General features: G+C 36.0%; 1 protein-coding gene across 6 annotated transcripts in view; it reads left to right on the top strand.

Moving 5' to 3' along the window:
• Positions 1–12636, top strand: part of dennd2b (DENN domain containing 2B) — an 89152-nt gene extending 76516 nt beyond the window's left edge. For all 6 annotated transcript variants that reach the window (XM_077228435.1, XM_077228436.1, XM_077228440.1 and 3 more), the window contains 6 exons: positions 6268–6445; positions 10241–10282; positions 10464–10575; positions 10843–11085; positions 11365–11451; positions 11948–12636. In XM_077228435.1, coding sequence (XP_077084550.1) covers positions 6268–6445; positions 10241–10282; positions 10464–10575; positions 10843–11085; positions 11365–11451; positions 11948–11982 — 697 coding nt within the window. In that variant the 3' untranslated portion in view covers positions 11983–12636. The remainder of the gene's footprint in view (positions 1–6267; positions 6446–10240; positions 10283–10463; positions 10576–10842; positions 11086–11364; positions 11452–11947) is intronic.
• The last annotated feature ends 131 nt before the right edge of the window (positions 12637–12767 follow it).

The following is a 12767-nucleotide window of genomic DNA, read 5'->3' as shown; positions in this document are numbered from 1 at the left end:
ACAGTTGTTGGTTTCCGCTTGATCAGTGTGTTATTTTTAGTATTATTTATATACTATTTATAGTATTAGTTAATAATAGTATTTAATAAATAGTATTTATTAATAATTTGAAAATCAATGGTTATTTAAGTTTTTGTCATTTTTATTACATTTAGTTTTTAAGTCTTTCTATTTAGCTTTAATTTATTTTAGTTATTTTAATACTGTTTATACGTTTGTGTTTTTCATCTAATATTTATATATATATATTTTTTTATTTCAACACTGGTGTGTTAATCCTGTTGGTATGTTTAAAAAGGCAGTGTAAAAATGACAGTTCGGATTTCTACTCAAAGTAATTTTTTTTAATGGGGACATTTAATTTTATATTTAACAATATTATTACAACATTATTTTCCTATTATCTCTGTAAAGCTGCTTTGAAACAATCTGTATTGCAAAAAGCGCCATATAAATAACTTGACTTGACTTAAAACAATGTTGCCGTTTTATAACGTTCAATAACACTGTTGCACTGCTAGTTTGTCTCTGCTGCTTAAAATGCTCAAGCTCTTTAAAGCGGAATGGATTCTGATTGGCTGTCAATGTATTTAGCGTTCATCAGCGGGGGGAAAAAGTGTTCTGAAAGGGATTCCAACGATATCATTCCTCTGTGTCATTGTTGTTATTGTTGTGGTGTGGATTCTGCTATTCTTCCATATTTAGAATGATTTTTCGAACTATATATTTATTATTTTCGTTATAGTTATTGTCCTTGAATTGATCGTCATGAATAATGGCCCGTTCACGCCAGGTCCTTAAATGAACTTATAATAGTACAATATACAATATAATTTCCCTTATATCTTTTGTTCAGTGTAAGGGATAAGTGTAAAGTAAGTGTTCGGTGGAAAGGATAGTTAATTTGGTTTGTGTGTTTGTAGACTGTTTTTGTGTGCATACCAGCTCTGTATGGCAAGAGTCAGTCACTAGCTAGTAGCAGTTTTCAACTCAACCCTCCATCCATGTTATTTGGTTCCTGGAGGATTTGGGCAGCATAGAACAGGGTTTGGACAGGTCTAAGTTCTGTCTTCAACTTTTCCCATGAGTACTTGCCTCTGAGGCCTCAGTTATGCTGACATTCCAGGTATCAGCTATCAGAATCTGCCCGACTTGCCTGTGGCTAGGTTTTTAAAATCTGCTTCTCCCTGTTCCCAGTGTGAACATGCCAGAATGCAGGATGCAGACTCACACACACACACACAGACATTCAGACTCCACCTCGAGTGTTTTAAGCACAGGCTTTGATATGTAATATTTTGATTTGATTAAAAATGCAAACTGATATTTGTCTCTCTTTTGAAAACACAAATGATCAGGATTGGAGCTGCAATAATGTTTAGTTTACTGTCAGCATACCACATTTTATCACTGGGTTCAGTCCTGATCCTCTTTAATTCATGGCTGGAGTCAGTGTGTTTCTGATGGTTTATTTTCTCGGCCTCTGTATACGTGGGCTTGTGTGGTGGATGGGACAGAAAGAGATGAGAGCGAGAGAAAGGAGGGTCAGCCACTATCAACAAGCTTGGGACCGTGAGAAGGCCACTATGGTATTTGCGACTTTGTGCTTAGTCTTAGCTGTAACATCTCATGCTTTAACGTCACAGAGTAATTTAAGGCTCTGAGGAGCGTGATTTGCTATTGGATGTTTTGAATGTGAACGAGCTACAGTGGTTCTTTGGTTACAGTGTGGTAGCCCATCGTGATAGCATCTTTACCGTATCCCCCTGAAGATATGAAGATTTACATGCAGCCTGTTCCACTTACAATGGGTAATGTGGTATCGTAGATGAGGTACCATTTTAATACAAGCTACACAAACACAAAAGAACATCGATTTGCTGATTGTCTTGAGGGAACATTTTATCCCTTGTGTTGGCACATTTCTGTTGATTTACTGTTAACGTTTTGAAAGCTGTAATGTAATGACAATTTGCATTTTTTCCCTTTGCTTGTTTCTTGTTATTTTTCATGGTAAAGTTGGACACTTCGGAATGTTTAGCCTCTCCCCTTCTGCTACCTGGGGAAATCTGCGACCTTTGAGTGCATAAAGCTAGCAGCAACACGTCATGCCATTTTCTTCGCCTTGCAAATTCATGTACACTACCATTCAAAAGTTTGGGGTCCTAAGAATTTTTTATGTTTTTGAAAGAAGTCTCATATGCTCATAAACAAAAGCAGGTCAAAAACATAGTACACACAGTAATATTTTGAAATATTTTTACAATTTAAAATAACTGTTTTCTATTTGAATATATTTTAAAAATATAATTAATGAAGGCAAAGCTGAATTATTTCATTGTTCCTTCAGAAATCATTCTAATATGCTGCTCAAGAATTTTTTTTCAAGATTTAATGAATAAAAATGTTATGAGTACAGTATTTATTTGAAATAGCAATCTTTTGTAACTTTATAAATGTTTTACTGATACTTTTGATCAGTTTAATGCATCCTTGCTGCAGAAAAGTATTATATAAAAAAAAAAAAAAAATCTTACTGACACCAAACACCCAAAAAGTACTGAAGAGGATTAGGGCCAAGCAATAATAAAAAATAAAACCATCTCGAGATTGAAGTCATTATAATGCGAAATTAAACTCGAAATACAATCTTGAGAATAAACTCATTAAAGTTGCAGTAGGGAGTTTTGAGAAAATGTTAACTTAGCCTGAAAATTTGAACAAGCACAACTTACAGGTCCAACCCCCTTGCTCTCTGCTGCGCTACAGCCCTCCCTCCACAGCTCCTCCCCCACAGCGGATCCTGCCGCCGTGAACGCGCAGGCTAGTAAGCAGGACCACCGATGACGGCGGATTATAAACAGTTATGGAACATTCACTAATAGGGACGAAACATCAACAATATGCTTTACATTGACTATGGCCTGCCCATACTTTGACTACAAACTTGGTCCTCAAATCATTATGTATTTTACAATACATGTAACTTTATAACGTTGCACTCTTTCTATAAGTTATAAATAGCTAGTAAGATAACGTTAAAGGATTAGTTCACTTTTAAAAAACTTTTGCTGATAATTTACTCACCCCCATGTCACCCAAGATGTCCATGTCAGGGAACTACACTGCGACCAAAATGGTCGCATATGCGACCTTTTGAAATGCCATTGCGACCCTAATTTTTAATGGGTCGCAAATGTATCACTGATTATTTTTGTACCTATGTTTTTAGGCAATATGCTATGCTTTACTATGAGCATTTATTAAAACAGAAATGTGTATTTTAAGAATACGTTTTATAACGTGCTCTGAGCATTCAACACATCAAGTTGGCTTCAGCCCCGCGACCGTTACTTAGATTAAACCGTACCATTGTATCAGTGCTGCGCGAGCTCTCTCTCTCAGAAACACAGTAGCGCACACAGAGAGAGAGAAGATAATTGTAAAATGAAAATTGGCTATAGTTTAAATTTTGTTCTTGCTTGTTTTTTTTCTGTCAAAATGTCAGAAAGCATTTTGTATTATCCATCCGTGTTTTTAAAATTCGTTAAATGACGGCCGTTTTACTGCTAACACAGCCCTCATTTTAGGCCTATGTTGGATTCATTTAACTTATACTTGATATTATTTTTATAATAAGTGATTTGTTATGCTATTATTGGACTTCTTTCTATTCATTGTCAACTGTTTTCTATAAATATGTTTGTATTGGCTAACATTTATTCAGCTAATGCGTGTCCTGTTTAAAATGTGCAATGTTCAAACGCAAAGACAGCACGTCACAAATAGAAGCCGTTTTCCCTGGATATTGGAATAATAAATACAACACTTTTTTTTTTCAGCATTTTTTTTTTTACTCTTTTCTAGGGGTTTCTTAATTTTAGACAAGTTGACCAGCACACATTATATGCAATGCAATATAATGCATGCGTGTCCTATGTGTGACATATTTTGCACACAGGTAAAGGTGCCCAATATCAGTCATTTCTAAAGTAAAAAAAAGAAAAGAAAAGTTTTTTTAAAAATATCTCTTTATTTGATTATCAGTAAATTTGTTTTCTATACAGAGATATCGACCATAACAGCAATATTAATATCGGTTATCGGTATCGGCCACAATTTTCACATCGGTGCATCACTACTTACGAGTTCACGAGTCTGCCCATCTGTGCAAACCATAGCATGTTGAAATCCATTTTGCTCTTTATTGTGTACAGTATTTTCTATTGCAGTAAATCTATCCCAACCAATGTTAAAGAAAACAAAAACAAGGCGGCATGTGGTTTAAAACATGGCAAGTAAAATAAAAAGCACATCTGTATGCAATACAGTTTCATTATTGTTCATTATTATCTAGAGCGGCTTACTATAAATAATTTGTGCGACCAAATCATATTTTGCGCTAGTAACTGAAAAAGTTAGTAGTGCAAGTGCCACCAGTGGAAAAGGTTAGTGTAGTTCCCTGCATGTCTTTCTTTCTTCAGTCGAAAAGAAATTAAGGTTTTTGATGAAAACTTTCCAGGCTTTTTCTCCATATAATGGACTTCAATAGGACACAAACGTTTCAAGGACCAAATGACAGTTTCAGTGCAGCTTTAAAGGGCTTTAAACGATACCAGACGATGAATAAGGGTCTTATCTAGCGAAACGATCGGTCATTTCAAAAATAAATACAAAACTTTAAGTTTTATAAGCACAAATGCTCGCCTTGCTCTGTTCTGTGATGCACGTTCGTAATCCTGTTCGAACTCGTTCATCAAAATGAACAAATCTTTTTTCGAGTCATTTCGTTCGTTGAATGAACGAAATGACTCCGAAAAAGACTCGTTCAAAATGAACAAATCTTTTTTCGAGTCATTTTGTTCGTTGAATGAACGAAATGACTCGAAAAAAGATTCGTTCATTTGGATGAACGAGTTCGAACAGGAGAGTCACGAACGACGGTACGCGCTCGCGCTGTGCAAGAGAGGGGTGATCAGCGCGTACACGAGCGTGATTGACACTGCTAAGACATTCCTCCTGGCTCTAGTTGGTTGTTTCTGACCGGGAGCGGTGTATTTCTGCAAATGGCAGTAGGTCCACAGGGAGGAGCCAGAGGAGCTTGATTTTTTCCACAGATTATCTCTCATATTCTACTGTCAGGACATAATGACAGTTTTAACAAATATTTGTTTACAAAAGTGACCTACTGGAGCTTTAAATATTGAGAATAAAGTCGTTGTGTTACGAGAAAAAACTCTTTACATTTCGAGAAAAAAGTCGAAATACAATCTTGAGAATAAACTCATTAAATTTCGAGAATAAAGTCGTGTTTCGAGAAAAAAAACTCGTTAAATTTCTCGTTAAAAGTAATAGCCAGTAACTTAATAAAAACAATTACTGGCATAGGAGGGTGTCCAGTTATTACACTGGTGTCCAGTCTGACAGTTATTATACTGTCATAATTAGCTAAAGTTGATAGTATTTCTTTGTTACTGAAAGAAAGTCTAAAATATAGCTTGACTAAGTGATCCAACTCCACTTGGCCTCTCTCAGTAGGCTATGCAATGAACACTGATCGAATGCGTTATTTTCTACATTTCATTCCGACTTTTTTTCTCGAAACAAAACGACTTTATTCTCGAAATTTTATGAGTTTATTCTCACGATCATTTCAACTTTTTTCTCTAAATTTAACTAGTTTTTTCTCGAAACACAACGACTTTATTCTCGAAATGTAATACATTGCATTTCGAGTTTTTTTCTTGAAGTTTAACGAGTTTTTTCCGAAACACAACGACTTTATTCTCGATATTTAATGAGTTTATTCTCAAGATTGTATTTCGAGTTAATTTCTCAAAATTTTACGAGTTTGATTTAGTTTTGTAATGACTTTAATCTCGAGATGGTTTTATTTTTTTATTATTGCTTGGCCCTAATCCTCTTCGGTAAAAAGAGCATAGTATGTAGTGTTTAATGCAAGTGCAAAGGTAAAGTAAAGTGATTATCTTTTTTTTTTTTTTTTTCACCATGGAGTTTTATGTAACTGATGTCTTGAATGCTACTGGCACAATTTGAATAATATTACAGGAGTCTTTTGAATGCCACTGGATATTTTCTTTTGTTGCTCTCATAATCACAGATTCCATTGTCCCTTCGCTAATGCCAAAATAAACCTGGAAAATCTGGGCTCAATATACTTTTTCCAGTACAGGATTTGCTAAGAAAGTGTGTGGGATTTTGTAAAAGCTTGGTGATTGACTGTGTGCCTTTTCTCTTTCCCTACAGTACTCTTTCCAGCTGTGTTCATGCGGTGGTGGCTTTGCTCTACCCATTCTCCTGGCAGCACACCTTCATCCCTGTGCTACCCACCTCCATGGTGGACATTGTCTGCTGTCCCACGCCTTTCCTAGTGGGTATTCTGTCCAGCTCACTGCCAAAGCTCAAGGAACTACCCGTGGAGGAGGTGCGGACTCTATCCAACACTTGATATGTCTTGTCAAACATGGCAACAGCTATGGTGTTGCCACCCATCTTGTTTGTTGTAATAGGATACTTTGTCAAATGTGTACAACGTGTGCTTTGCTTTACCAGCCTAAATGAAACAGGTTTGTCTGAAAAACTGTCGTTAGATTCAAGGCGATAACTCATGCAGTTTGTGCACAAATAAATAAATTCATATTAGGGCTGCACGATATATCAAAATAAAATAGATATCACAGCATGGCTTAGTGCTATTGTCAAATCACACAGTGCATTTTTTCCCCTGTTAACCCCCCAAAATAAAAGATTGATAATCTAGAGTTTAAAAATGTAGAAATTAAGATGTAAATATTCGTATTGTAATTTTACAATAACATAAAATAATTTTTATCACTCACTTTTTCTTTTATTTAAGTTTTGTTGTAATATATTTATTTTTTGTAAAATATTAATATTTTTATTTCATAATAATCAATAAAAGCATGATCATTATTTTAGTCATAAAACTGAAAGAAGTTTGAGTTGGTCCTTGTATGAAAATTTTTTTTTCAAGATTTTCCAAAATTGTTTAGCCCTAAAAAGATTTAACACTCAAGAAAAGAATATCTTATAATAGAATGAAACATTTTCAGCCTTTTTAAAAATTACTTTCTATACAGATGCACTCCCTAACAAAATCACCCCACTGATTCTAGAATAATTCATTCTTTCAAGATTCAGCCATTTTTCCTCACGTTTGGAGGTCATTACATATGGCAGTTTTCCTTAACAGTTCCGTTATGCTCTTACTCTAACAAGCTGGCTGAACATTGAACCCTTATGTTTTCTTGAAGTGAATACTGGGCTAAAGTCATTTTCCCAGGTTCAGAAAGATGCTGGAATGAGTGAGAAACATGCTAAGTACAATAACATGCCCAAAACACGGGCCAATTTTTGTGTATGAGCCTTTAATGTGGGATCAGCTTCATAAGTCTAGCTCGGCATTCCTGGCCAGGCTGTTGCCTTCTCCCCTCTAAACTTTCCCAACCGAGAGAGTGTTGTTGTTCCCAGCTGCCCATAGGACAGTGCCAGCCACTGAGTCTTTGGCATTTAGTGCATTTGGCAGGAGTCGTCTTCAGTACTTTTTTTAAATTGCACTTTGGACATAAGTGCACTTGTAATGGCCTTAAGGGGTGACCATTTGCAGGGAAAACATCTGGAAGCACACCAATTTGTGGTGCTTGTCATTTTTAACACTGTGTTTTTAAATGGGTGTCAGGCTCCATCTGTTGTGGATCAACTTCTAGAAATGTTGTGACTCCCAAAACAACTGAATACAGTGTAATTAAACAAAATGATGCTACTCAATGTTTCAGCCAGTTGAGATTAGGGATGTGCAAGATTAGTCGACTAAACAATACAGCTTCTGCTAGACAACATTGGAAATACTAATCGTTTACATTATTTTTTTGTAATTATTTGCTCATCAAGGCTATGTTCAAATTAGTGTCATGTTACGGTTCAATTTTAAAAATGATACATTATTTTGGAAGGTGTATATCTGGAGCGAAAGTTACACGTCAAACTTTTCTTCGATTTTTGTCACCTGTCATGTGTACAGGTACTTTTTATACAGTGCTGGTCAGAATTATTTGCCCCCTTGGTAAATATGATCAAAGGTGGCTGTAAAAAATAAATCTAGTTTTTTATCCTTTTGATATTTTATTTAAAAAAATGCAAATATCGAACCTTTTGTTGAGGTAAAAGAATTGAAAGTGGGGGGAAAATCACTTTATGAAATAACTGTTTTTCTCCAACACACATTGGGAACAATTATTTGCCCCATTTTATTAAATACTTTTTTCAACCTCCTTTTTCCAAGTTGCCTGATGAGTTTGGAGAACACCTGACAAGAGATCAGAGACCATTCCTCCATACAGAATCTCTCCAGATCCTTCAGATTCCCAGATGTTGGCACTTCTTCTCTTCAGTTCAGCCCACTCATTTTCTATAGGGTTCAGGTCTGGGGACTGGGACGGTCATGCAGATGCTTGGTTTTGTGCTCAGTGACCAATTTTTGTTTTGATTTTGATTTTTGTTTTTGGATCACAGTCCTGTTTGAAGATCCAAACATGGCCCATTATAAGATTTCTAGCAGAGGTTGTCAGGTTTTGATTTTTTATCTGTGTTGGTATTTGATCGAATCCATGATTCCATGTATCTGAACAAGATGTCCAAGACCTCCAGCAGAAAATTAGGCCCACTGCATTAAAGATACAGCAGAGTATTTCATTTTACACATGGGGTACTTTTTTTTTATACCTGTATGAACCAAACCCATATTAACCCGTGTTTGCTGCCAAAAAGCTCTTTTTTGTTTGTTTCTTCTGTCCATAGAACATTTGAAAAGTAACTGACACTACTGGAACTTCAAACGGGGTGGGTTTTATGGACAGATGAAACAAAAAAAATAGCTTTTTTGGTAGAAAAAACTAAAGATGGGTTTGGTTCATACAGGGATAAAAAAAGTTCCCCATGTGTAAAATTAAATACTCTAGTGTATCTTTAATGCTGTAGGTCTATTTTTCTGCCACAGGTCCTGGACATCTTGTGTAGGTACATGGGATCATGGATTCGATCAAATACCAACAGATAAAAAATCAAAACCTGACAACCTCTGCTAGAAATCTTATAATGGGCCATGTTTGGATCTTCCAACAAGACAGTGATCCAAAAACAAACAAAAATGGGTCACTGAGCACAAAACCAAGCATCTGCAATGGCCAGTCCAGTTCCCAGACCTGAATCCTATAGAAAATGAGTGGGCTGAACTGAAGAGAAGAAGCACCAACATGGATCTGGGAATCTGAAGGATCTGGAGAGATCCGGTATGGAGGAATGGTCTCTGATCTCTTGTCAGTTGTTCTCCAAACTCATCAGGCATTATAGAAGAAAACTCAGAGCTGTTATCTTGGAAAAAGGAGGTTGCAAAAAGTATTTAATAAAAGGCGGCAAATAATTGTTCCCTATGTGTTTTGGAGAAAAACATTTATTTCATAATGTGATTTTCCCCCCACTTTCAATTCTTTTACTTCAATGAAAGGTTAGATTTTTGCTATTTTTTAAAATAAAATATCAAAACAATGCTTTTTTATTTTTTACAGCCATCTTTGATCATATTTACTAAGGGGGCAAATAATTCTGAGCAGCACTGTACATAGGAATCACATTCAAACCTGGATGCGCAGTCCAACTTTGGTAACACTTCATTTTAATGTGACGTAGTTACACGTTATTACATGTACTATAGTAATAACAGTAAATTATGCATAATCACAAGTAACTAACCCTAAACCTAACCATAACTATTGTAAGTATTTGTACTTAATTAATATTATTTAGTACTTATTTGAGTAAGTAGAATGTAAATACATCACCTTAAAATAAAGTGTAACCTTAACATTTATTTGAGGAATTCTGTTAATCTGTCTTGCACTGCCTATCGATTCAGTTGATTTTAATAAATATGTCTAATGCACAATAATCATAATGCAAGGCAAGCACGTCACATGTATATGATTTATTTTTTAGTGGCATTCAGTATGGGATTTGACTGTTTGATTCATAGCGAATCCATCATTTTAAATAGATTGCTTATACAGACAGCTGTTTTTTAACTGTCTTCCAGAGGTTTGTTAGACTAGTTGACTAGTCAGTTACATAATTTCCGTTTAAACATTACTGAAATTAGTCGTGGCGCACCTAACCTATTTGAGATCGATTTCTCTTTTTGTTTCAGGCTTTAATGGTCGATCTTGGAACGGACCGCTTCATCAGACAGGTTCGTCCATAAACAATCTCTCTCCAAAAAGTTTAACACAAACTCTCCCATGCTTGTAGTGCTAATTGCATGTTGCCATTAAGATCTGAGAACAAGCGTAATCTAAACAAGCGGGTTGTGTCATGATATGAATCACTGAACGTTGTTACAGCCTTAATCTTCGTACTCTTCCTGTATACAGATGGATGACGAGGCCTCTCTATTACCACGCAAACTGCAAGCTGCTCTGGAGCAATCTCTCGAACAGAGAAACGACATCATCAATCAAGACTCAGACAGTGAATCAGATGAAGGTGAAAAGCCTGACGTTGTGGCCTTGCCCATCTGTTTTCAATGGACTCACTGGCTATTTGCATACATGCTCTGACTGTAAAGCAGAACATATGGCTTCACTGTGTTTCATTTCCTATTCAAACTTTGTTTTTTAACCACCATGAACCAAATATCTCATCATCTTAGATTAATATCTTTTGTTAATGTTTGATAAAATATAAATAGCCAGTTTAGTTGCTCAAGGATATTGAATAATGAATCTTTTTTGAAATTCCCTCATTTCACAGAGTGCACCGCCTCTTTGAACAGTGTGGTGTCAGAGGCCTTCATCCGCTTTTTCCTGGAGACCATTGGCCACTATTCCCTGTTTCTTACCCAGGGCGAAAGAGGGGAGCGCATCTTCCAGCGCGAAGCCTTCCGCAAGTCGGTGGCTTCTAAGAGCATCCGCAGATTCCTGGGTGTCTTCATGGAGTCTCAGATGTTCACTGGATTCATCCAGGATAAGGAGATGAGGAAGTATAGGGCTAAAGGTAAATCGTGCTTGGTCAATTAAAGAAAATGGCTTCTCATAAAACATGATTGCCTATTAGCTTCAGGCCATTATACAGTAAGTGTAATTTGAAACCCACACCCAGCATAATTATACACTTTTTGTGTGAGTCTTTTTGAGATGGAGTGGAGGGGTATTAATATATAAGTCAGATCTGTACTGCCACCTTCTGGTTAACAAAAACAATGCTTTTGACAGAAGCTAAAAATAAATATATAAATATAAAAATAATGGGTCTATGTATTTATTTATTTATCAGGTCTATTTGAGCAGAGAGTGGAACAGTATCTGGAGGAGTTACCAGACACAGAACAGAGTGGAGTCAACAAATTTCTGAAGGGTTTAGGTGAGTACAGCACAGCATTTATGTTTCACATACATAGGAAAGTCTGTGTGTCCACCAAAGCGTTTTCAATTGTTTTCATTGTTTATATTTAAAAACGGCAGCAGCACGACTAGCCGCTTAGTGTCTATTTTACACTGATTGCTGCACGTTTGGCTTTTTTTCTGGTTGCTGAAAGTTAAAAAATGGTCAACCTTGAATCAAATTCAGTGCTTGTCACTGTCACTTTTTACCCAGCCATCCAATCAGACTGGAGAAGGGTTTAGACAAATAACTAAACATATTCTGCTGACCATATCCTGCAGTTCTTAGAATATACATGTCTCGACCAGATGACTATATTTGAAATCAGATACTAGTAACAACAACAACAAAAAAACGTGTGCTTGGCGTTTTCAGCTGGCAGTTTGGTGGACAGACGGCCGAAGTATCAGCCTTCTTTTATGAAAAAGGCATATCAGAAATGACCTGATACACCAAAGTTTCATCTTTTTTTCAGGAAATAAAATGAAGTTCCTTCATAAAAAGAACTAAAGAACACTTTATCATGAAACCAAAAACTGTGGACATTTTCTACAAATGCTACATCTGAAGACCTAACATGGCTAAGCCACGTATGTCCATGTCTGTTGTGTTGACTCTGACGTTCATGTTTTGTACATATTTATGGAAGCTGTGCTGTTAATCTCACATGTAGCTCTGTTGTTACCTTTCCTGGTACTTGTATATGACACTAGAGAAATAATAGGATGGTACTGAGAGTATGAAAGGTTATATTGCAGTATAACCTCCACCCTTAGAGATAGCTGTGCTAAGCTGGATGAGATGTATGAATGGAAACTTGACAGGTGGATGTACAGTGGTTGTGTAGTATTTAACGCTAGAATTTCTCCATGAACTGTATTTTGTACATTTATTAACACATGAAGAGTATAATTACCTTATTTACAGTGTTTAATAAAAAATCAATAAAGCTTTTTCTGTTAATTTCTCAATCTGCATTCATGAACAGATTTGTTCCAAAATGTTCAGGATCATAGAAGCAGGCCCTAGCTATCAGTTGAGTTATTCCCATCCTTTTAGTCAGGCTTTTTTTGGTGTTTAAAATAGCAGCAATGAATAATACACTGGGAATGTTTTGAAACTTGACACATTTTTTTTCTATATTAAAGAAACATACACAACTCATTATATGTGTCCTGTATTGGTGCTCTGTGTACTTCAGTCGATAGCCAGTGTCTGTGGAAGGCAGATGATGGAAAGAAAAAAAATCTGCAAGTTGATATTTGTTGGATTAATATGAACTAAAGTGGTTAATA

This window comes from Siphateles boraxobius, unplaced genomic scaffold, assembly GCF_051911475.1.
Source record: "Siphateles boraxobius isolate OS27281-9 unplaced genomic scaffold, OSU_SipBor_1 130, whole genome shotgun sequence".
NCBI classification, from domain to species: domain Eukaryota; kingdom Metazoa; phylum Chordata; class Actinopteri; order Cypriniformes; family Leuciscidae; genus Siphateles; species Siphateles boraxobius.
The sequence above is the reverse complement of the archived record's forward strand: the minus strand, read 5'-3'. Positions and strand labels throughout refer to the sequence as shown.